The sequence below is a fragment of the Electrona antarctica genome (assembly GCF_951216825.1).
Source record: "Electrona antarctica genome assembly, chromosome: 14".
Classification (NCBI taxonomy): Eukaryota; Metazoa; Chordata; class Actinopteri; order Myctophiformes; family Myctophidae; genus Electrona; species Electrona antarctica.
In genome coordinates this window covers 21,153,687-21,180,583 of record NC_136795.1, presented here as the reverse complement: position 1 = coordinate 21,180,583, position 26,897 = coordinate 21,153,687, and the positions used below count along the sequence as shown (strand labels likewise).

The following is a 26,897-nucleotide window of genomic DNA, read 5'->3' as shown; positions in this document are numbered from 1 at the left end:
TATGTGTGTGGGCTTTGAAACGGCAACCTTGGTGGCAATGTCACATGCTAAAATTGTGCCTCTCGTATTCCGATATCTGCTTTATCTTTTTCACTGAGGATGTTTACCAAGATAAAGAAATATGTACGGTATTGATCCTCCAATGCAGATTACATATCAGAAGCATTTTACAGAATAATATTGTGGTCACCGGACCCAATTTATTGTGATATTAATTGATGTCCTTGATTGAGAGACCAACTGAGTGTCTTTGTAGTAGGTCAGGGTTCACTCTCCAGGCAACTCATACCAGAGATGATAAAAAATGGTACCTAAATGCCTCCCTGCTTGGTGCTCAGTATCAGTGGATGGATTAGGTCCCTGTGACATACTACCATCATGTCCAACGGACGGTGCACATCATGGCCGAGGGATGAACTTTATACATCAAGCCGCCTCACGCTACAGAAACAGGAGATAGGCACCTGACCTTATGGGCCACATCATGGCTCAGGAGGCATTGGCTCTTTTACTTACTAATTGAGAGATGTGGTGAAAGTAGTAGAATCATAATTTAGCATTTGATTTCTGACTGGGATCTTGGAACGTAATTTCACTACACACTTAAAATTTAAACTTATATTTGTAGAGGGCATACACATGGAACCAAATTGGATCATTTGGTAAAATGAACACTGATGATTGTATCGTGCACGGACAGTCGGACACCCTGTTTCAGAATCCGATACCCCTACCGGTGTCAGTGCCAACTCACCTCAATGTAACTCTCCCTCTCTCTCGCGCAGCCTTTTGAGGCCCCGCGTACTCACGTCGAGCCATCGGCACCATGGGAAGCTCCACTTCCTCCCTGGTGGATGAGGCGGAGTTGGAGCCGGCGCCCCGCGGCCCTGCGCACCCGCCCTCGCCCCTCATGGGATGTCTGAGGAGCAGCCAGAGTACCTTCATACCCCGACAGCTGGCCCGACCCCCCATCAGGCACAGAGAGCGAAGGTACAGTAAAAGCATGCATGCGTGCTTTGTGTAACGCCCACAGTTTCAACCCGGATCTCCCATGCGGGAAGGGATGCTAAAAAGCCAAACATATTAACCACTAGCCTAGGAGGGAATCCCCCTTGGCCAGAGGTGATATTAGGTCTTTTTGGAATTCAGGCACCCCCCCTTTAACTTTGAGTTGTGGCACCAATGTAACTCCCGGGATTCGAACACGGGTCTCCTCCTGTGCTATCCTGGAAACCAACCAACCTGCCACAGGAAAAAAAGAATCCCTACGCAGTGATATTAGTCTGGCCACGCCAGGCTACTCCTGTGCAGGAAGGGACACTGAAGCCAAACAAACTGGGGGCCCATGAATTAAATATAAGGTTAGAATCACTGGTCTAGCTCCCAAATACTAACCTATGTTCACATCAACACATATATGTCACAATTACACATTTTACTTGACGTTTTGCGTTAAACAATTTAATTGTGTTTTTGGCATTGGACATTGGAACATATTGATACAAATACAAAATAATTTCGGTTTGCATAATCAAAAGTTTAACCTTGTAGATCTGCTATTTCTGCTCTTTCTTATATTTGAAAATGTATGGACATTTTTCAACATGGAAACGATTATGACGATTATGCAAATGAAATACATAATTGTGATTATCTCAAGTAATTGCGATTAGACGATTGTGACAAGCCTCCTAGCCTAACCTAAAGTCACATCTGGTGAGGGGGCCTTTGGTCAGTGTGGACTTGCTCTTTGGAACAAATGACATACCGGTAATGACATCTGTGGAAACGGTGTCCTCGTTTAAAATCGGTCTTAAGACCTTTCTGTTCTGCCAGGCCTTTGATGTTTAGAGTGTGTGCTTACGTGTATGAGTCTGCGTGTTGTTGTTTTTCCTAACCTTTATTTACCCAGGGCAGATAATGGTGTGCTGAGCACGAGTGCTCTTATTCAGCAACGCCCTGCACACTTACTCACACACACACACACACACACACACACACACACACACACATACACACACACACACACACACACACACACACACACACACACACACACACACACACACACACACAATGGGGAGCAGACAACCTGGGGACTCAGTACAACCACAGTGGCCATTGATCAGCAGTTCAATGCCTTGCTCAAGGACACTTCAGTGGTGTTGGGGGGTGGTGAGTGGAGGCCATTCACTGCCTTTCTGTGCCTTACTGGGACCTTTTCACTCTCAGTCACAATCACGATTCTCCAACCTTTCGGCAAGCTACTGTATTGGGATGCAGCAGAATATCACAGTCAATTCTATGGTACTCTGCAGAATGCGAGAGAGAGAGAGTGTGTGTGTGTGTGTGTGTGTGTGTGTGTGTGTGTGTGTGTGTGTGTGTGTGTGTGTGTGTGTGTGTGTGTGTGTGTGTGTGTGTGTGTGTGTGTGTGTGTGTGTGTGTGTGTGTGTGTGTGTGTGTGTGTGTGTGTGTGTGTGTGTGTGTGTGTGTGTGTGATATGTGTTAGTTGTTACATACGTGCGTTGGGGGGAGTCATGTGGATGTTGTGGGTTAATAAATGCTTTCTGTTTATGTGTGGTTGGGAGGTTAGGGTGGTGGTGGTATATATTTTTGCTACTTTGGTGCATTTTCTACCACTGAATGTTGTATTTTAAAGTGCAGTCAAGTGCATTGTGTTTGTTTGTGCTGCAATGCGTTGTGAGTTGTAGATCTGCTATCTTTGGTGTGCAACCCTAGGGCTCAACTAAATATAAATCTGGCTTTATTCCTTGGTCAGCCAGTGGTTATCAATTGTTTTGATTTTGATTTGTTTGTGGCTTTTCTGCCTTTATTGATAGTATCAAGTGAATATGGACAGGAAAGAGGGAGAGAGAGAAGGAGAGAGACATGCAGCAAAGGTCGTCCTAAACGGGACTCAAACACGCGACATGCTGTCAGGCCAAAGCCTATATGTAGCAAAAGCCTGGACCACTTGACCAGTGGGCGCCCCTTTATTTAGGGTTACAATGATTAAACTTTTTGATGCTATTTGATGCCTCAGACCCCACTTTGAGAACCACTGCTATAAGCAATTAAGCAGCGAGCTCTGAAAAGAACAAGACGACACCAAGACAGTATCACACAACATGATCTGGAGTTTGTTAGAAGAGAATATAATACCTTTGTACACGCCACATTACTTGACTGCAAGATATGTGAGTAATAACTGATACAAAAATTGATGGATATGGGATATGAATCTAGGAATAGATGAAGACACCATGTTCTAACAAGCAGCAGACAGATGATACTGTAGTTGTACTTCTGTAGTGACATCTTGTATGCTTGGACCTCTTGATAAACAAGAAAAAATAATAATAATAATAATAATTTTATTTTTGGGCTTTTTCTGCCTTTATTTGATAGTGTACAGTAAGCTGACAGGAAATGGGGGGGAGAGAGATGGGGAGTGACACGCAGCAAAGGTCGTTGGTATCGGGATTTGAACCCACAACATGATGTCAGGCTGGATTAGCAGCCTATAGGTGCCCGGACATCTACTCTACGCCAGCCATCCGGGCCTTCAAAAATAATTTCAAACATTTCCCCAGAACATCCTAACATTTTCCAAAGAAAATCAAAGATGTTCCTAAAAATACCCGTTCTATACATTTTCACATCATGTTCCCTCTTTTAGTTTTACATTTAGTCTAACTTTTAATGAATAATAATATTTATCATCCTGATGGGAGAGTGCCCAAAAGATGTCTGTGTCTCTGTCTGTGTGATTACAATCATTGCGAGCCAGGTAGCAGGAATGGATTCAGATTTTGTAATTAATTTGCATGTAACGATCTATTTCTGGCCCAACATGTGTTCCTAGTAGGGACATCCCCGTCTCCCAGAGTGTCCCCCAGCAATAAACTTGTCCCATTCAATGTGCCAACTCAGCATAACGTCTCTGTCGGGTGGAAACCTCATGTCCAAAACTTTTTGATAAATTATAGCGTTAAATTACAAAAAAAAAAAAAAACACATAAAGTTTCTGTCCAATATCAACGATATCCTTCAACACCGCCCATGCAGTTCACAACGTCACATCAAATATCCCCAGTTCCGTTGAGCCAGGCATCGCTTGACTGCTTCTGCAGAAGTTGTCTGTCTGTCCCTCTCAAACCCTCACTGATTTTAACACCAACTCCAATCTGTACTCTGTAGTACAAAGGTGTTGCATGGCAAAAAAATAGACCATGTGCAAGCTCACAATGTGTCTCATGGAGACACGGTGTGAGCTTGTATATCTACATTTCTTTTGCAGCATGACACCGGCGTATGATGGAGTATAAATTATAGCATATAGGCCGAGGCTATTTTTGAGAACGTTTTCTGCCTATAATAACTTGCCAAAATAGGGACGGCAATTAGCAAAGGATTTTAACAGTGTAGGCATCTCTCAGTTTGAGTCCCGTTTGAAGAGGAAGCAGGGCCAGCTGCGTTTTGACAAACATCTGCTGCATTTCATAGCTCATTCAGATAGAGAGAGAGCATCCTGTACACTACAGGTGCATTGACGGGGTAACGAGTCTGAATGGAGGAGATCAATCATTTTGGACTTTAGCAGCGCATGAGGATGTATCCCTCTAGGTTGCTGTTGGGCAGAAACCTCTTATCTCCATATTCTAACTTTTTCAATTAGATAATTGACACAGGGGTGAAAAATGGGTTACAAAATCCTGGGATAAAAAAAAAACTCTGATTGTGATCTCAGCGATATTGTTCACCACTGACGTTGATGTTAAATTACGTTTTTCTATTACACAGCTATGTGTGTCCCTGGGTCCCTGGTTTCATGGGTCTGTCTGTCTAAGCACGAAAATAGCTGGGTTGGTAACATTTCTCGACCGTTTCAGATGCAGGGCGCTCGCCGGAACCGGGCCAGCCCCCTGGCCTCATTCCTGGGGCCGGGGGTCTGGATGTTCCAAGGACCCCCCAGGGACCCCTGGGGACACGCTAACCGTTTCGGATGCGGGGCAGCTCACCGGAACCAGGCCAGCCCCCTGGGCACGTTCCTGGTGGTCTGGATGTTCCGGGGACCCCTGGGGGACCCCCACATGGTAACTCTGTAATTTCTCGACCGTTTCGGACGCGGGGCGGCTTGCCAGAAACGGCCCGGCCCCCTGGCTGCATTTCTGGGGGTCTGGATGTCCCAGGGACCCCCCGGGGACCCCCACACAGAGTTACACCACTCACTTTACACGGGTGTGATTTTGTTTTTATAAAGTTTATATTTGCATACTTCTTTAAATGTTCTGATGAATTGAAAATGGAGGACCCTGATGTAAATAAGTCTTAGTGTTTTTTCTGGTTTATCCTCGTAACAGATTTTGTATTGACCTGTACTTTCGTTGAACTGTACCCATTCTACAAACTGAATAAAATGTTCCATCAATCAATCAAATATTTGTGGTGCGGACTAGCTGCCATCCACTGGAGTTACAATGATTTATTAATGACATATTTATAGTTATTATTCTTAATGTTTTTACTTGTACTGAGTACACATGTAAGATAATTTTGATTTGATTCAACACCGGTATTGACATTAATTCCTTGCGTGGGCGTGCAATATCACTAGTGTCAAACACACAACAGCATCTCTCTCTAATACTTTATCCTGTATCCTGTGATATACTGTGGGTCTTTTCTGCTGCCTCTGCCCTTTTTACTGCTCTGGTGCCATGCAGGAGTCGGGTTACTCACTGACAGGAAACCTAATACCACTGGGGAATCCCTGATCATTTCCTCACTGCCTTTAAGTGTATTCTTTATAGTCTGGTACAAGCAATCCGTCCTGTGTCAGCAAAAAAAAGGGGAGATTGTCATAGAGGACTCAGTTCTCCAATCATTACTGTATCTCTGCCAGACAAAGGTGGGCCAAGAGTGTTTGTGGACTGGTGACGTCATCACCTCTACCTGTAGTTTAGAGTTACAAGCTCCTGGGCGACCTGATAACCAAGTGGTTAGAGCATGTACTGTACCACATAGGCTCTAATGTCTGACAGTGAGTCACTGGTTTGAACAGACCATTCACTGCATCATGTCCTTCTCTATACTCTCTGTCTCTGCTTTCCGGTCTCCAGTGACCTATCGAAATAGAAAATAGTTACAAGCTTCGTGCTTGTTCTTTTGATAGCAGTTTTACAATTACTCAGAGAGACATAGACAAATACTGTATGCACAGTGACCAACACAACACACAGGCACACATACTGTAGTGCCCTCGGTCCTTGCGACACATTGCAGATGCAAGCAGCTTGCTTGTCATCAAGGTATTTATTGAAGCAAGCAGTACAATGGAACCACATTTGTCAATTTTTATACTCTGAATTATGGTCACACTCCTTTTTAATACCCTGAAGAAGAAACGTTGGTAAAGTAAACAAGTTATTGCATCGTGGCTACGAGCTGTGAGAGCCGAGAAGCATAGAAAGTCTTATATCGTCTCTGTGGGGTGGAAACCTCATGTCCAAAACTGTTACTTTAGGACACTCTAATTAGGGGTGGGGCGATATGGGTTCCTCACGATACGATATATATCGCAATATTAGGTCCTCGATAACGATAATATCACGATATTCGATATATTGCGATATTTGCGATATATCGATATATTGTATGAAATTTCATCAACGATATATCACGATATCTGCAACTACAAAATACTTGGAACTGAAAAAATGCAGCATTTTGTATTCCCACAAAGCTGTTTGGAGACTTTGGACAAATCACCATCCAGTAATTCAGTACTTCTGGTTGCTGTGGAATCTGAGTGGGATTTGCTTTATTTTAGCTGTCATTTCCTCCTTTTCTAAACATGTTGTTCATCACTTCATTATGAACATTTAAAAATTTCTTTTTCGATATCGATATTTTCATAATCAATATCGATTATTTATCACGGGAGGACGTATCGATATATATCGCCATATCGATATTTCAGCACACCCCTAACTCTAATATGATCACAAAATAATAATAATAATAATAATAATAATAATAAATAGTTAAAATATGGTAGAGGTTTCTGCCCTACAGCAGCGATATACAGTGGGCTTAAGTGGTTCATTTGAAATGCTGAGAGATGACAGGAGGAAATGATGTCAGTGATGTGAGTGACAGACACTTTGCAAGCATGCTTCGTTAATTAAAATGGCATTGATTTCCTGACTGGTGCTTGGAAGGAAGCCCGAACATAAAAACGTTTCCATAGCAACCGTCGTTATGGAATATGTCTTTATGTCCGCCGTTCAGACAAAAGTGCCATGCCAATGCAAGCGGCATCCATCCAGGCAGGTTGTTCCATGATAGCGCTGGAATAAAATAGCTCAGCCCTTCTGCGTCAAAGGAACACCTGGTCTGGTTGGGGAGGCTTGCACCGACTGACTGCAGTAAACTAGCTCGGAAGGTTCAAGGTGCTGATGATGAGAACGGCTTCATGCCAGCCCCTTCCAGCCCTTGCTAGTAGAGACTGCTTGAGTTGCCAACTGCAACTCACCCACACGTGGGCACGCACACACACACACACACACACACACACACACACACACACACACACACACACACACACACACACACACACACACACACACACAAATTGACCTTGTTCGGTCATCTGACCTTCATGAGTGTAATAGCTGGTGGTACACACACACACACACGTGCACGCAGGCAAATGTACATACAGTACACGTGCACGGACACACACCACAGGTCATCAGGTCAGTTGGTCTGGACACATTATATGGTTCTTTCTATGCAATCTGATTACAATACACTACATACAGTACAGGCTATATTTAGTATGACAGTAACATCCAGCATATACAGTATAGTGCATGAAAGGGGTAAATAATAAATTTTTGTGTGGCCAGTGTTTCCAGTGGTGTAAAGTAACTAAGTACATTTACTCAAGTTAAGTAAACTTACTTTGTATATTTATTACTGAACATACTCTTCAGCCCTATACATTCCGGGCCACTTGAAAATAGCCCTTATACAAGCTCGCAATGTGTCGCAATGTGACACATTGCAAGCTTGTAGATCTGCTATTTTCAAAAGATTTGTATACATTTGACAACTTGAAATGGGACATTCTGCATAATGAGTACTTTTACTTTTTGTACTTTAAGTACATTTTGATGTCGATACTTTTGTACTTTTACTCAAGTACATTTTGAATTCCAGACAGGAAGTTTTGAGAGTCCTTGAAACAATGTCTTTTAGAACGACTGATTTAGAAAGGATTTGGTAGAATGGGCTTCAGGTCTTAGTCTTAATGGGTTACGGTCTTTGAGCTGCCACTGGCTACAGTAATAAGCACCGTGACATGCTGATGTGTCCCACTTTTATCTTCCCTGGCTTCTTTTTTTTACCTGGCCTCCCTCTTTTTGCGAATGTCATCAAAAGTGTGATTTTGGAAATGTTAAAACAAAGTTTAATAGTGTCTTTCAGCAATGTTGTTAGTGGTTGAAACCACGTTTGTGAGATGTTACATCTCTTTTGTCTGTCTGTCTGTGCGTGTTTTCTTTGACTGTGTAACTGTAAACAGAAAGGGAGATGATTTATGTAACAAGCTTATGTGTAACAACTAACAAGCTACGGCTTCAACGAACATATTTTCTTTTCTTTTTTGTCACACATGAATTATAACTGTGCTAAATCAATTATTTATGTGTACATTTATTTATTTTCAAGTGTATTTTGAGTATAAGTTGACAAAAGAAATTCAAAACAATTAAATGAAACCAAGTAAGACTCTCTCTCTCTCTCTCTCCCACAGCTTCTCGTCGGGGTCCGTGCCGATGCGGAGCGCCAACCAGTGGTCGTGCGTCTGCTGCACGTTCCTGAACGCCGCCGGCGCGCCCCGCTGCTCCATCTGCGAGGCGCCGCGCCAGAGGCCGCCCCGCTGGACGTGGCACCGCCCCCGGAGCGCCAGCGGTGCTGGCAGGGTGGAGGGGGAGGGGGAGGAGGAGGGGGAGGAGCGGCGCCGCTGGCCGTGCCCACGCTGCACGCTGGCCAACTCCCCCAGCAGCACGGCCTGCTCCATCTGCGGCTATGCCGGGGCCGCTACGCCCCCCCGGTGGGAAGAGACCCCCCCGCAGGGCGACCAACCGCGTCCGCGGTAGGCCATTATTACTGTACATCGCTGTGATTATTATTTGAGATAAGCGCAATTATTTTTAGCATTATCGTCGTAATCGAAAATAGCAGAAATAGCTGATCTACAAGCTATTTTCACTTATTTGTATAATATAATTCAATCATAATAATTGATAAATAATAATAAATAATTAAATTAATTCAGTCATTTCTTTGTATAGTAGTTATTTGTCATTAATGCCCTGTGATTATGAAGCCTAAAAGACCAAACAAGAAATGTATTTTTTTATTCATAACTTTTCAATGTTCCAACATCGTAAAAACACAATTAATTGTTAGGTTAATTGTTTGTGAACGGTGACAGGCCTAGTCCCCGGCGCTCCATCAGCTGCTCCAGCCCGCTGAAGCTGCAGTCCCACCTCCCGCCAGGCGGGGGGCAGCAGAGCCAGGAGAGACGCAAGTCGGAGGGCGGGGCCGCGGACCACCAGACCCCGGCGTGGGACTGTCAACGGTGCACGCTGCGGAACACGCCCATCTCCATGTCCTGCTCGGCGTGTGGCGGCCCCCGCAAGCTCTCCCTCCCCCTGATCCCCCCTGAGGCCCTGCTCGTGCCGGAGGTCAAGAGTCAAGCGTTGACGGAATCGCTGATGACGATGCGGCAGAAGGACTGCCCGGCGGGGGCGCTGTCCCTGTCCATCTCCGCTGTAGGGGAGACCTTACCGACGGACCCTCCGTCCGCCCAGCCCGCCCCCTCTGCCCTTAGCCTGCCCTCCATAGCAGGTACAGTACAGTACCTGCTGCTTTCTGCACGTCATGTCTAACCGTCATGAGCATACTTGCTACTAATTGCACGTCATGTTTAAAATCATGAACATACCTGCTACTAATTGTGTCTAAACTCAAACATAGTTGCTTTTGACCTGTTTCTTTCCTATTGTTTCTCCTTGCTCTCACTCTCTGTCCCCCTTTTTTCCCTGAAAACTACAAATGATTGACCTTGCACAAAACATAATTATCCACCACTTCTTTACACCTAAAGTTGATTCTGATTCTCACAGGACAGAATAACCCGGTCCCTTGCAGCCGCAGAGAGGTCCCGCCTCCGCCGGCTTGTCTCAACCAATCGCATAATTCCAACCCGCCCCCGTCGCCGACCACCACCGCCGACTCAGATATCCCCACCCCCCAGCAGGACGCTGCGCCCGCCGGCAGGAGGCTCAGCATCCTCAAAGAAGAGATGTCGCCCTCGACGCCGCCGTCGGAGACATCGAGGCCGTTCCCGCCCCATGCCGGTGTCGGCGCGGTGGCCGCGGGCGCCCATCGCCGGAGAGCGGAGCAGCAGTGGGCGTGCCCGGCGTGCACGCTCATCAACGGCGTCCGGGCCAAGCACTGCGTGGCCTGCCACACGCCACAGCGGTACCGCGCACGACTGGCGCCCGCCGCGGGGCTCAGGAGGAAGGAGAGCATGCTGGTGGAGGCGCGGCGGCAGAACGACGAGGGAGAGGCCAAGGAACTGTGGGAGAACATCGTCAGCTTCTGCAGGGAGGTCTGTACATAGAAGAGAGACGCTACAGGCCTAGTGCAGGGAGGTCGGTACATAGAGGAGAGACGCTATAGGCCTACTGCAGGGAGGTCGGTATAGAAGAGAGACGCTACAGGCCTAGTGCAGGGAGGTCGGTATAGAAGAGAGACACTATAGGCCTAGTGCAGGGAGGTCGGTACATAGAAGAGAGACGCTACAGGCCTAGTGCAGGGAGGTCGGTACATAGAAGAGAGACGCTATAGGCCTAGTGCAGGGAGGTCGGTACATAGAAGAGAGACGCTATAGGCCTAGTGCAGGGAGGTCGGTACATAGAAGAGAGACGCTATAGGCCTAGTGCAGGGAGGTCGGTATAGAAGAGAGACGCTATAGGCCTAGTGCAGGGAGGTCGGTACATAGAAGAGAGACACTATAGGCCTAGTGCAGGGAGGTCGGTATAGAAGAGAGACGCTACAGGCCTAGTGCAGGGAGGTCGGTATAGAAGAGAGACGCTACAGGCCTAGTGCAGGGAGGTCGGTATAGAAGAGAGACGCTATAGGCCTAGTGCAGGGAGGTCGGTACATAGAAGAGAGACGCTATAGGCCTACTGCAGGGAGGTCGGTACTCGGTACATAGAAGAGAGACACTATAGGCCTAGTGCAGGGAGGTCGGTATAGAAGAGAGACGCTATAGGCCTAGTGCAGGGAGGTCGGTATAGAAGAGAGACGCTATAGGCCTAGTGCAGGGAGGGCGGTACATAGAAGAGAGACGCTATAGGCCTAGAGCAGGGAGGTCGGTACATAGAGGAGAGACGCTATAGGCCTAGTGCAGGGAGGTCGGTACATAGAGGAGAGACGCTATAGGCCTAGTACAGGGAGGTCGGTACATAGAGAGACGCTATAGGCCTAGTGCAGGGAGGTCGGTACATAGAGAGACGCTATAGGCCTAGTGCAGGGAGGTCGGTACATAGAGAGACGCTATAGGCCTAGTGCAGGGAGGTCGGTACATAGAGGAGAGACGCTATAGGCCTAGTGCAGGGAGGTCGGTACATAGAGGAGAGACGCTATAGGCCTAGTGCAGGGAGGTCGGTACATAGAGAGACGCTATAGGCCTAGTGCAGGGAGGTCGGTACATAGAGAGACGCTATAGGCCTAGTGCAGGGAGGTCGGTACATAGAGGAGAGACGCTATAGGCCTAGTGCAGGGAGGTCGGTACATAGAGGAGAGACGCTATAGGCCTAGTGCAGGGAGGTCGGTACATAGAGGAGAGACGCTATAGGCCTACTGCAGGGAGGTCGGTACTCGGTACATAGAAGAGAGACGCTATAGGCCTAGTGCAGGGAGGTCGGTACATATAGAGACGCTATAGACCTATAGCATCGAGGTCGGTATAGAAGAGAGACGCTATAGGCCTAGTACAGGGAGGTCGGTATAGAAGAGAGACACTATAGGCCTTGTGCAGGGAGGTCGGTACATAGAGGAGAGACGCTATAGGCCTAGTGCAGGGAGGTCGGTACATAGAGGAGAGACGCTATAGGCCTAGTGCAGGGAGGTCGGTACATAGAAGAGAGACGCTATAGGCCTAGTGCAGGGAGGCCGGTACATAGAAGAGAGACGCTATAGGCCTAGTGCAGGGAGGTCGGTATAGAAGAGAGACGCTATAGGCCTAGTGCAGGGAGGCCGGTACATAGAAGAGAGACACTATAGGCCTAGTGCAGGGAGGTCGGTACATAGAAGAGAGACGCTATAGGCCTAGTGCAGGGAGGTCGGTACATAGAGGAGAGACGCTATAGGCCTAGAGCAGGGAGGTCGGTACATAGAGGAGAGGTGCTATAGGCCTAGTGCAGGGAGGTCGGTACATAGAAGAGAGACGCTATAGGCCTAGTGCAGGGAGGTCGGTACATAGAGGAGAGACACTATAGGCCTAGTGCAGGGAGGTCGGTACATAGAGGAGAGACGCTATAGGCCTAGTGCAGGGAGGTCGGTACATAGAGGAGAGACACTATAGGCCTAGTACAGGGAGGTCGGTACATAGAGGAGAGACACTATAGGCCTAGTACAGGGAGGTCGGTACATAGAGGAGAGACACTATAGGCCTAGTGCAGGGAGGTCGGTACATAGAGGAGAGACACTATAGGCCTAGTACAGGGAGGTCGGTACATAGAGGAGAGACACTATAGGCCTAGTGCAGGGAGGTCGGTACATAGAGGAGAGGCGCTATAGGCCTAGAGCAGGGAGGTCGGTACATAGAGGAGAGGCGCTATAGGCCTAGAGCAGGGAGGTCGGTACATAGAAGAGAGACGCTATAGGCCTAGAGCAGGGAGGTCGGTACATAGAGGAGAGACGCTATAGGCCTAGTGCAGGGTTTCTTCTGCAGGGAGGTCGGTGTATAGAAGAGAGACGCTATAGGCCTAGTGCAGGGTTTCCCAAAGTGGATTCCAGGGACTCTCAGGGTTCCTTTAGGGGGGTCTAAATTGACCCTTACAAGTCTGTAACTCTGACAGTATACTAATGGACTAACGGGTCTATTTGGTTCCATAACGGGTCCATTTGGTTCCATTTGTATACTGTCAGAGTTAGGGGTGGACCTTGAAATGTAAAGGTTTAAGAACCATTGGCCTAGTGCATTTACATCCACTTAAAGTGTCCAGGTGCAGGACGAAATAGGATGAACATAACACATAAGATGTACTGTACATAGTGCTTGTGTTCTGTTTATTTTGATTTGATTCGATTCATTTAATTCTTTTCGAGGAATGCATGCCTGAAGAAGATCTTTCTTGATCACAAGGTTGCAGTTCTAAACAAAACATGTCGTTGTTTAGAAAAGCTGTCAAAACAAAAACACATTTATGTGGAGTGGTTATTGTTCAAAACACGCAAGTGAAAGATTATATAAGAAAATATTAAAGTAACTTTTGTTTAATTGAAATAGCCGCACAGTATGTCTTTAATATCAAACTAACATAAACATGACGTGCCGTAGTTAATTTTGCACTGAATTTCCATTGTGTAGTATCCGTTGTATTGGGTGGTCTCATCATATCGTTACTGTCGGGCAGAAACCTTATCTCCATATTATAACTTGTGTTTTTCCATAAACTCTCTCTACTCCTACTTGATCATACTACAGCATCACACAAAAGCATCAAAAGTAGCAGTTCAACAAGCTTGAAACACAAATCGAAACGCAGCGTGAATGTGAAGCGTGTAGATCTGCTATTTTTGCCATTTTAGAATCTGAATCCTGATGATATTTACTGTTTTCTCTTTGCATACGTTCACTGTTTCTTTCGGTCTTTTGTGTGTGCTGCTGTGACCGTCCTCCCGTGTGAATAAACAAATCCACTGCATTTATTTGGGATTCTCCCAGAACGCGGTGACGTTCGTGGACGACAGCTTTCCTCCCGGACCCAAGTCGGTGGGCTTCCCTGACGACGACGGGGTACAGCAGCGCGTCAAAAAGTGGCTCCGCCCCCAAGAGATAAACAACTGCAACGTGAGAGACCGCGCCGTGAGGTGGTCCGTGTTCCGCACGCTTCGCCCGTCTGACATCTTGCAGGGACTTCTGGGTAATTGCTGGTGAGCCCAGATCACTGATTATAACTACTGTACAGAATGCAACAGAAAGGTTTTAAACTGTGATCCTCAAGGAATGTGAATATTAAAGGAGAATTCCGGATTAGGCTTTTTCTTACCTTAATCTCATGCTATTATATATCCCAGAAGGAGTGTTACAGGTGAAAGATGTTGTCCATCCTGAGTCCACTGCAGCTAGAGCTCACATTAGACTACAATGTTAGGGAGAGACGACTAGTGGAGAAGAGATCCAGTACAACTAAAAGACAAGTGATTTTATGATTGGTTGCATGCTGAAAATCTGATCTACAAGCTCACACGTCGCAGTTGTAGATCTGCTATTTTCAGCATGCAACCAAGTCAGCCATTACGACGCCATCAAGGCCTGCCAAAATACATTTTAGTCGACTAAATCAACTGTAGATTTAGTCGACTAAATTCTATGTGATATTCAGTCGACTAAAACTAGACTAACACTAAAACATTTCAGTTGAAAACAATGTGACTAAAACAAAATTAAAATGTATTCAAAAGACTATGACTAAAACTAAATAAAAATTTGCTGTCAAAATCAACACTACCGCAGGCTCTTATATATGTGAATGTGTTGGATGGAGAGCAGGTTCCTGAGTGCGTTGGCGGTCCTGGCCGAGCGTCCCGAGCTGGTGGAGCGGGTGATGGTGACGCGCCAGCTGTGTCCAGAGGGGGCGTACCAGGTCCGTCTGTGTAAGGACGGCTCCTGGACCACGGTGCTGGTGGACGACATGCTGCCCTGTGACCAGAACGGACATCTGCTCTTCTCTCAGGTGTGACAGACCACACTAAAACTGGGACAGAAAATGTCCGCCGACTACCCTTTTTTCACAGACGAAAACTAAAACTAAGATATGATAACTAAAACCAAATAGACCCATATAGATCTTTAACTCTTGAGAGTGTAATTTTACACTGGCTTTTTTGTGTTTTATCTTTATCTTTTGATCATGGTGTGACCATGATGTATGTGCAGTACAGTAACTACATAAAGTCAAGGTGAAGATCAATTATATGAAGATGCGGTTGAAAATGGTCTAAGTGCTCTTTCTAATGTGGTGAAATGTGTCCCCTCTCTCTGTCTGTGTTGACGGTGCGCCTGTGTAGTCCCAGAGGAGACAGCTGTGGGTGGCGTTGATAGAGAAGGCGCTGGCCAAGCTGCACGGCTCCTACTTCGCCCTGCAGGCTGGGCGCGCCATCGAGGGCCTGGCCACGCTGACCGGGGCCCCCTGTGAGTCCCTGGCCCTGCAGGTCAGCACCACCAACCCCCGTGAAGAGCCCATCGACACCGACCTCATCTGGGCCAAGATGCTCAGCTCCAAAGAAGCAGGGTGTGTGTTAAAACACTCTTTCCCAAACAGTGAGTCGGGACCATAGAGTTATAAACTAGAGGGCGGACCAAAATGTGGTTCCCAAAATGCGGAAGTGCTACTGCTAACCTCCATGAACGCGCCTGAATCGATTCATGGCCCATTTGTGGGTCACGGACCAATTTTTATGGGTCACAACTCGAGTAAAAATCCAATTTTCTTTTCCTACATTTAAAAAATATATTTTTCAAAGGTTATATATTTATTATTTTTTAATATATATTTAAGAATTGTATACATTGTCACCTGAATTCACATCATCATGTGTCTTCTGGCCCAAGCGCTGCATGGTACGCTTTGTAGAAACCAAAACGTGGAAAAGCCAATCAGTGTCTGTCAATCACAGGGCCCTGAGCGCAGACTCGGATGGGCTCTTCCACTTTTTGGAATGTTTAACCAGGCTATCAAAGTTTTATTATGATCCGTCTCACACCATTTCTGTCTACTCACCGCCTGTGACCTCCACCTCTGCTCGCTGCACGGGACTCGGTCCTATCAAAGTGCTAGATATCTCTGAGGGGACGATCAGCTCCTCAATCCTTGCCTTTCTGTATTGTATTAAAAAAACTCCCGACTGGAAAAGCTTTAAACCGGGTTTATAGCTAGCCTGCTTGTGCCTGTGTCAAAGTGTCCTTCAGCAAGACACAACTGCTCCTGGTTGTGGTTGATTGCATAAGTGCTTTGTATAAAGACGCTATATGCATAATTTTATATGAAAATAAGATTCCAGATTGCAGCTTTATATTAACCACTTAAACCATGTAGAATTCATCGACGGGGTCCCACGGGTGGCTCTGTACTTTCTTGACCCCTTATTTTTTTCCCTCTACACTAAATCCATCCACCGAAAATAGCTCACGGAACATCGTGTGCCCAGAATAGGGATGCTAGGGTTCATGCGGTTTACACTGTGTGACAAAATTCACCCTCTTTTATGTTTTTAACCCGTCTCATAAATAATGCAACGTGTTCCTTTGATGTGCGGCACTGCAGTTCCACTTTGCATCATGACATGTTGATGTAAAGTTGGGTTACATCATTACTGGTATGAGAGAAGCATTCTTCCTGTGTGTGTGTGTGTGTGTGTGTGTGTGTGTGTGTGTGTGTGTGTGTGTGTGTGTGTGTGTGTGTGTGTGTGTGTGTGTGTGTGTGTGTGTGTGTGTGTGTGTGTGTGTGTGTGTGTGTGTGTGTGTGTGTGTGTGTGTGTGTGTGTGTGTGTGTGTGTGTGTGTGTGTGTGTGTGGTGGGATGCCTGAGGGACTTTGAATTGTTACCACACAGTGGTTCTCAAAGCGGGTCTGGGGACCCTCAGGGGTCCTTGAGGGGGTTCAAGGGGGTCCCCAGCTAAATTAGGTAGTATACTGTCAAAGTCAGTTTAACACATTGACAAATACATATCGTTGCTGTCGGGAGGAAACCACCTAACTCCATTTATGAGGTTTTTGATTTACATCTGTGTGTTGGTTAAAAAAATATTGAACCAATGAAAAGTAGTAAAAAGCGCTACGGAAAAAACCTCTTAACTCCATTGGACCCTCAAATTGTCTGATAAAGCAGATAACTCCACCACCTCTCGCCCTATCATGCAAGTAATTGACAATATATAAAGTCACAACACCAACTTTGATTTGTTTTAAAAATATAAGGTTCTCTTCAATTCCTGAAAAATGAAAAATTTGTAGTTAGGTGGTTTCTTCCCGACAGCAGAGATATTATACAAAAGGTAGTTCTGACGAAGCAATCTGATTGGTTGAAATAGCTACCCGTGCTTCAAGCCAGAATAACAGAACACTGCTTCAAACGAGCAGCACACCTAATCAAAATATAAAAAAATGCGCCGTGCTGATAATCACGATAACACACACCCTCTCGTGTAATATTCCTTAATTCATTTGGGGGGGTCCTTGACATGAAAATGTTTGAGAACCTCTATGTTACACTGTGCCTCACTAAAGGACTCCTATAACCTTGTAGTTGACCTTTCTTGCTGCTCTAGGTTCCTGATGGGGGCGTCGTGCGGAGGCGGGAACATGAAGGTTGACGACGGCGAGTATGAGTCACTAGGCCTGCGTCCGCGACACGCCTACTCTGTTCTTGACGTGAGAGACATGGACAGCCACAGGTGAGCGGGGGGGGGGGGGGGGGGGGGGGTGTCATGGATGTATGGGGACGGGGGCTTTCATGTTCTCCCGGGTGAGCTTAATTAAACTTGTTAATGTCAAGGATACCCACATTGATGTATTTAGCAGTGGATCCCACATCTGAAAATGTTTTGTGCTAGGGACCCCCAGAAGAGAAGATTATGTGTAAAAAAAACACACACACTTTGCACTTGAGCACTTGCAGTATTGTTGAGAATGTAAGAACTTAAGTAACTGTCTAAGCCTGAGACAGATAAACATCTCCTTAGACACTAAGGAGTCATACTCCGTCACCTCTTCAGTTCTTCTGGGCTTTCTTGCATGAAATTATTTATTTCTATAAAAGTACAATACAATAGCTGCTTAGGTGTATCATTTCTTTCAGGCTGCTGCAGCTGAGGAACCCGTGGGGCCGGTTCTCCTGGACGGGATCCTGGTCAGACAGCTGGTCACACTGGCCTCTCCACCTGAAGAGGGAACTGTGTGCCCAGAGTGGAGAGGACGGCCTGTTCTGGATGGACTTCTGGGACTTCATAAGGTACAGTATGCCAGTTAGCTGGGTTATTGTCAGATGGCCATCGTTGATGGGACGGAACTCTTAGAGCTGCAACTAACAAAATATTAACTTTTCAGGAAATTATGTGCATGTGTCATTATTATATTATCATCACTTTGACAAATCCAGTTCAAGTGAAGTTAGGAGGTGTTTTTTGACCAGTGAATGTGGAGATAGTTGTTATGTCCATCATTGATTAGAATGATGAACTCAGATGAAAAAAAAAAAAAAAAGTTTTCAATACTTTTCATTGGTTTCAATATTTGTGAAACCCACACAGATGTAAAGGGTCTGTGTGGGGGGTCTCCTCCCTGTGGGACGTGCATAGAGGACCTCCCTAGGGAGACACTCGGGATGCATCCGTACTAGATGCCCGAACCACCTAAGCTGGCTCCTTTCCGAGGGAAGAAGCAGTGGCTCTACTGGGAGTCTCTCACAGCTGCGGGTGACTGAACTTCTCAACCTATCTCTAAGGGAGATGCCAGCCACACCTCTGAGAAAACTAATTTTGTCCGATTGTATCCGCGTCTCCGTGACCCGATTCTGTCTTTCATGACCCACACTTCATACTGTAGGTGAGAGTAGGACTGACGAATGAAGATTGCTCCGTAGATCGAGAGCTTTGCCTTCTGGCTCAGCTCTCTTTTCATCACAACAGTGCGGTACAGTGACTCCAATACCGCTCTGATTCTCCGGCTGATCTCCTGCTCCGTCCTCTTTTTAAACCAAAGGAAAAAAAACATTTACACTACCTTTAATTAAAGCACACCGAACCCAAGTAATAACTAAAAGTAATTTGTCCACAACCAAGCCCCTGGCTAAATGTAACCATACTCCATACAGTAGCACCACAGCCGCGGCATGGGATGAAAATGAGGTCACCTTTCCGCGTGCACAACCTCTCAAGGGTGGCCGTGAAGTGAGATGTTAAACCCAAAAAACTAAACAGTGCAACAGAAGATAATCACGCTGGACTTTGTGTTCCCACCACCAGGAATAGTTGGCACATTTCTTTGAGAATTTGCCTAACGTTACTTCCCCCATACTATTGATGCTGGTGTTCAACTGGTTAAGCCTCCTAGCTAGTAGGAGCAGTGGATGCTACAGCACCTGGGGCCAGATAGGGTTCTCTGTCTTGCTCAGGGACACTTCAACACATAGACCAGGGAATGGGAGACGAACCGAGGAACGGCCTCTCAACCCATGCATCTATGGTTGCCTTTCATTCTAGCAGTGTTTATGCTGCTTCGTTTTATTTAGACCGGGAAAACACACTGCAGTGTGACTGCAACACATTTATTTTTTGCAGTTTTTACCCATTTAGACTAGCCTCGGAAACTGAAAGACGTTTTTATTTCCAGGGAGAAAAAAAAGTCTGGGTCCGAGTCCACTTCAATTCGGTATAGAGTAGCGCAAACATCGCTCACTCTCTGCTGATTTCTGATCGTCTGCACCTTTGTTAAATTGACACACGCACACATGTACACACACTCCTCTCTCTCTCTGTCGCTCTAAGTAATTAGTCTCATGTCGCGCAGCTGCGCATAGTTTCTCCCGGCGGATCCTGCCGGGTGCTGCCTATGCCATAAAAAGCATAGGTGAGTTCCAGGCTACATTTAGACCTGAGGCCAATTCTAAAAACTCCTTCTAAATCCTAACAGTTTCTTTTCTGGAAAAACGTAGGCTATACATATCTTAAATATCGTTGCTGTCGGGCAGAAACCTCTTAACTTCATATTCAAACGTTTGGTGTTTTTTCGTAATACTAAAGCGTCACACAAAAGTACCAGATCTACAAGCTTTGAGCTTGTCGATATGCTACTTTTGCTGTTTTGGAAATTTAATCCATCAATCCACACAGTTTTGGACATATGAGGTTTCCACCTGACAGAGACGATATAGCAAAATGTAAAATGGCACAGATGGTAATTCTCTGATTTAATGTGTTAAATCTGTCTCTAAATAAAACTACCCAAACCAATTAAAATATAACGCGCTCTTCAGAAATTAAGTGCACATTTGTAAGTTGTGCTGTATGACGAAACAATTTCCAAGACATGAAGGAGTAATCTTCTGATCTTCACATGTCGGTCTACATTTATCTCCATGTTTGGTTTTCAGCTGAAGTCGGGGATGACTGTGAAATCATCCATGTGGTTTACAGGTTTTCAACACCATTTTTAGACCAACACTAACACCATTATTACTGTCATTTCTGCACTCTATTCCTGTCTCCATGTCTGTGTCTGCACCTGGGTTCTATATTTGTATCAATAGCATCCCTATTCTGGGGCAAACATTTGGCAAAAAATAGCTGATCTACAAGCACACACAACGTATCATGTGTGCTTGTAGATCAGCTATGTTTGCTGAAGAGAAAATATCAATTTGCCACAGACAAGTCTTTGCCTACAGACATATTGATGACCCTTGTTTTTATCAGCTTGCAGAGCTGAACTACATTTACTAACGACCGTAGTGACGAGGCACTTTTTCATGATTGGCTGCCTCTGCTCAGTTGCTCCTCTAGGCCGCACACAGAAGCCTGTGAAGTGTGAACATAGACATTTCGTGCATAGATGTGCCACGCAATGGTAGTATGGAGGTCTGAGGCCTAGGTCTGAGGCCTAGTATGGAGGCCTGAGGCCTGGTATGGTATGCCTCAGGTCTACCATTCTGAAATTTAATTTAATAATATTTGGACTGCTGGATAGCTGACAGTCGGCTCTCTTTACTCTTACAAATAAATATATATATATACATAGTATATATATATATATTTACATAGTACATAGTACATAGTAAAGAGAGCCTACTGTCAGCTGTCCAGCAGTCCAAATATTATTCAATTAAATTGCAGAATGGCCTACCATACCACAATTGCGTGGCACATCTATGCACGAAATGTCTATGTTCACAGGCTTCTGTGTGCGGCCTAGAGAAGCAACTGCGCATGTGCTGCACTACAAGTCTTACACCACATGCGTTCGAGAAACCCAGCCAATAACATTTCTGTGGAGTTATTTTGTTGCTTTGGAATTGCTGCAAGATGATATAATATAACTTTTTTCTTGTTTTTTCTCTTTGACTCTTCCAGGTACTTTGACTCGGTGGATATCTGTAAGATCCATTGTGACTGGCAGGAGGTTCGAGTGCCGGGCCTGTTCCCCAGAGGAGCCAACGTCCCTGTGACGGTAGTGTCCCTCACGGTGCTGGAGAGGACCACGGTGGAGCTGGCTCTGTTCCAGGAAGGCAGCAGGTACACAACGAGGTCAGGCTGCACCGGTCTAACCTGTGGGAGCAGAATGTAAATGAAGCGGCCACATTCTGAGCAGTCTTTGCTTTTTGGCCTTACGGTTTGGTATATAGGTCACTTAGTCAAACAAGATGACTTGAAGGCAAACCAGTCTATGCTATGGCCTTAAGCTCTAAGCTGGGCAAACGCCACTCCTTTTAGTTGTCAGAGTTGGAGTCAACAAAACATACAATACCATAGCATACTGTACATAACATAGTACTGCCACACAAAAAACACAATTCATTGCTCGATTTTTTTTAAATGTATTAAAAAAGGTCTTAAAAGTCCTTAAATTATCACTTCACTGTCATCTGGGGACAACCACCCACCCCAACAAAATAATGTGGGGGCCCACAGGTTGAGAACCACTGCTGTACGTAACATTAGAGGTAACATACTGTACACTGTAAGATAACACAATGTAACATCCCCGTCGTGTTCACCTTTCCTCCTCCTCCTCCCCGTGATCTCGTCAGGCGCTGGGACACGGCGGAGTCACACCTGCTGGACCTGTGTGTGCTGGTGTTCAGGGCGCGGTACGACCGGTGCGGCAGCGTGACGCTGGGCCGCCTCATGGCCCACAGCAGGCGCTCGGTCAGGAGGTTTGTGGGCTGCGACGTCATGCTGGAGCCGGGCGAGTACGCCGTGCTCTGCTGCGCCTTCAACCACTGGCACAGCAGCATGGAGGCCGACAGCACAGGTTAGCTAACTCTAACCACTGGCACAGCAACATGGATATACCGACAGCACAGGCAAGGACACAGACACCTCCTCATACGTCGCTGCTGTTGCAGATTCACAAGCTCAAAATGCGCCACGAAGCGACGTGTTTTGAGCCTGTCCATCTGCTACTTTTGATATATTTGAATTTGAATCCTGAAAGGTAACAGCTTTGGACATATGAGGTTTCCAACCGACAGCGACGATATGTTCACTGGTCCCTCAAGCCAGTCAACTATTCCACAACTTAGTCCGCTACATAGAGTCTGTAACTATATGCCTTCTGAAAGCCACCAACGGAAGCTTATAATGACATTAAATAGGAACGCCAAGCAAGGTTTAAAATGGTTAATGAATACACACTCATAGCTGTGTCAGTGAAGTGGAATGGTGTTTACAGACTGGCAAGAGTTCCCATACTTGATTGCTAACAATATGTCAGAATCACTCTTAACACACACTGTGACACGAAACGATTAAAATTCAATTCACACAGATTCAAGATTCGGTATTTGTTCTATTCTACGCGTGCACAGGGTTCTTTGACCTAAATGCAATGGGCTCAACGTCACTGATGTCATGTGTATATTTGTGCAGCGGGCGGGTGCAAAGTGGAACCACCGGGTTACACGCTGGCCGTCTACAGCTCTCGCCTGGTGATGGAGGAGCAGATAACGGCCTCCACCACCACCATCGCCGATGCCATCATCCAGCTGACCGAGACCAAGGGCGAGAGACACGAGGTGAGACGCACACACTGCAGCTGGCTCACTGAGTGAGTACACCTGGTAGCCAAAGAGTCACTGGTCGCGTGTCCTCTGTTTGAATCTAGATCCTTGGCCTGTATTATCATCGTTAACGCTACACCATATCACTTTGGGGTTCTTTTTTACGTATAGAGCACTATAGAGTTTCCTAAACAGTGGGTTGGGACCCATTAGTGGACCACTTGTTTGTTTGTTTGTTTGTTTGTTTGTTGTTTGTTTGTTTGTTTTTTTGGGGGGGGTTACAACTCGAGTAAAAATCCCATTTCTTTTTCCTACATTTAAAAATATATATTATTTCCTCTCGGGTTGCGACCCAAACTAGTGTCCTAAACCAGGGGAAATGTCTTAATTTCTCTTGGGTCTTGAGCTAAAACGTTTTGGAACCGCTGTGCTCCCTGCTCTTCTATTGAGACATTTATATCCTGTGGTCTTGTTTGACCACTACTGACTGGGTAACAAGTGGTACTGTCTGAACTCTTAAGGTGAAACACTATAACAAACGTGCCTATTTTCAGACAAAGTATAACATATGGTTAAAGTTGTTGCTCATTATTGTGATTCCATATTAATAACACTTTAACCCCCCTCTTGGGGACCCCCTATAACCACCACAAGGAACCGCTGCGCCCGCTTCCCCCCCGGACCCCACTTTTGAGAACCACTCGTTCTGACTGATGTTTCTAACTCAAAACACGCTGCTCTGCTGCCCTCTGCAGGGCCGGGAGGGGATGACCTGCTACTACCTGACGCACGGCTGGGCGGGGCTCATCGTCATGGTGGAGAACCGCCACCCCAGGCACCACCTGCACGTGTCCTGTGACTGCAGCGACAGCTTCAATGTGGTGTCCACCCGCTGCAGCCTCAAGACCATCGACAGCATCCCTCCTCTTCACAGGTACGCTGCAGCACTGGAAAAAGCACTCACTTTTATTTTTTGTAAAAGTAAAAGTATCAGTGCTGTAGAAACACTCCCATTACAAGTAAAAGCCCGGAATTCAAAATGAGTATCACGTTTTCAAAGTTTTCAAATATCATTTGAAAATCCAGATCTACAATGCGCATTGTGAGCTTGTACAGTAGATCGACAATTTTCAAATGGCCAAAATGTATATAGGGTTGATCAATGTATGGTTAATGTATGTTTTATTTGGTAATAATAATCAGAATCTTCAAAGTAACTAAGTTTTCAAATAATTGTAGTGGAGTAAAAGTATATATTTGCGATGAGATGTAATAGAGTAGAAGTGAAAATAATATATAATATAAGTATTATAGTATTATAGTATTATAGTATTATAGTATTATATATATAATAATATAATAATACTGAAAATGTAAAAAATAAATATCCAAATTGTACTTAACTCTATCTCTACCGCTAGCTGTTAGCATAAACCCCAGTTCCCAGTGCCAGCATACACGTTCACTTTAAATAGTCAGAGTTTGACTGCCCCCCCGCCCCCCACACACTCTCGCTACACACACTGTAGTATCATTGGAACACGCACGCACTCTTTACCTCTCGTCAGAAGCTTTCACATGGCGGCAGCGTTGCGGTACAAAGGCACAAATTAAATCCGAAATGTGGATGGCAGAAAATCCTCCAATAAAATAATTTTACATATAGTAGGCTATATCATCTCTGTCGGGTGGAAACCATCCAAAACTGTTACATTTCAGGATTCAAATTCAAAAGTAGCAAAAGAAGCAGATCCACTTTTGTGTGATGCTGTAGTATGATCAAGTAAAGGCGTTAATTTACATAAAATTAAATATGGACCCTGCTGCCCGACAGCAACGATATATACAGTATATTAAATAAATAAAGGCTCCCAGGGAAGCCCCCACAGTACCTTCGGTTACCTGTGTGTGTGTGTGTGTGTGTGTGTGTGTGTGTGTGTGTGTGTGTGTGTGTGTGTGTGTGTGTGTGTGTGTGTGTGTGTGTGTGTGTGTGTGTGTGTGTGTGTGTGTGCGCGCGCGTGTGCATGTGCGCGCTGCTCCTTCAGGCAGGTGCTCGTGGTGCTGTCCCAGCTGGAGGGCAACGCAGGCTTCTCCATCACCCACCGGCTGGCCCACCGCAAGGCCCTGCAGCCCTCGCTGGGGAACTGGAGCCCCGCCAAGGCCACACACTGTCCCGCCCTCAGCCCAGAGACCGCGGGGCTCCACCAGCCTCGCCCACTATGACACCCACTGCTCTCTTAGAGTTATAGACCTGTTAAGGGTCCATTTGGTTCCTAACTGTCAAGCTAGGGACCTCCTGGAACCCCCCAGGAGTCCTCAGACCCCACTTTGACCATCATTATGACCACTACCAGCCTTAATTGACCATGGGTGGCGGGGGTCTGTTTTGAAGAAGGGACCATCAGGTGGAGAATGTTTCGCACATCCCTTGACGATGACATAATGGGACATTTTGCCGATGTGGAGACCTCCCAACTCTCCAAGTCGGTGGATAGCATACCATCAATATGACGTCATAGTAGTGACATCATAGACCTCCCTGACAAACGGGTGCTGACGTCATACATAGTATATGTCATTGGTCGCTGTCGGGCAGAAACCTCGTATCTCCATATTCTAACTTTTTGTGTGTTTTTTGAGGGGCAATACTCAACGTCAGGCTTTCAGAAATTAAGTCATATGGCAGCCGAGTCTATGAACTTTAATGTTAGTTCAGAGCACTTTGAACAAACATATCAAGTACGATGTTTAAAGTGATCTTTTGTAAATGAATGCCCTACTTGATCGCCACACAAAAGCATCACGACGCATCTGGAGCTTGCAGACCTGCTACATTTTGCTATTTTTTAATCCTGAAAAGTAACTGTTTTGGATATGAGGTTTCCACCCGACAGAGACGATACGCCATATTATGTAATGTCGGCAAAAAAAATACCCTACTGTTCGGTATGTCTTCTGTGTATTTCTCTACTGCTCAATGCGAGACGTGTTGTATCCCCGACGACACCAAGCGCATTTCACAGAGAAATACACAAATGACATATAGGTATTTAGGTATACCTGTATAATATGAGGATCTCCTCATCAAAACAATGTGATTTCCATTCAGGATCGGCAGCGTTTCCCTTTAAAGAGCAGTTACTTGATCACTAACTCCATAATGCACTTTTACATGTTTCCAAAGATGTTATAAATGGTACAGTAGGACTTTACAGCACTGGTCAAATCATTATGTAGCAGCTGTCAGTGTAGACATACTGTACTTAGACTGTCTGTTAGTACGCAACACAAATGCCATATTAGGATAACAGGGTATAGTTCTCAGCACTGAAGTATTAAAAAACCTGTTTAGAACTCAGTCCTTACAGCTGTGGTTCTCTAACGTTTTCATGTCAAGGCCCCCCTGTTAATTTGTATTTAGTGTTTCAAAATGGTTCAAGACTTTCTTTTTTTTTAATCAGCCGGTTGTGAACTTTATTGTATGGTTGTTTGGATGTGGTTTTACCTCGATCGGTTTACCTTATCTTTGGAGGGCTGGATTCAGAGTTGGATCTCACCTGTATTCATATAAGCACTTTTAGCCTCTGCAATCTTGGGGGGCAACATTTTGATATGAGAGAGAGAAAACATCATCAAATTGTATTTACAGTAATGCCAGTTGTGAACTGTATGCCTAACTAACGGTACATGTATTTGATCATTTTGCTAATTAATCTAATTAAAACGTTAATAATAAAACTAAAATCACACCTGTGTGAAGTGAGGGGCGATCTTATCATCGTACATCATCATACATCATCTCATTCTGGCCAAT

The 26,897-nt window shown here is 45.5% G+C and overlaps 1 protein-coding gene across 1 annotated transcript; it reads left to right on the top strand.

Moving 5' to 3' along the window:
- Positions 1–826: 826 nt before the first annotated feature.
- Positions 827–25,306, top strand: LOC306937066 (calpain-15-like; the record flags this gene model as incomplete). The annotated part of the gene is made up of 14 exons (XM_079520740.1): positions 827–990; positions 8,822–9,163; positions 9,506–9,921; positions 10,200–10,687; positions 14,033–14,241; positions 14,861–15,044; positions 15,379–15,602; positions 17,637–17,762; positions 18,167–18,319; positions 21,435–21,596; positions 22,112–22,335; positions 22,953–23,098; positions 23,839–24,017; positions 25,129–25,306. 14 exons carry the CDS (start codon positions 827–829, stop codon positions 25,304–25,306), a joined length of 3,195 nt encoding a protein of 1,064 aa, XP_079376866.1.
- Positions 25,307–26,897: the final 1,591 nt, after the last annotated feature.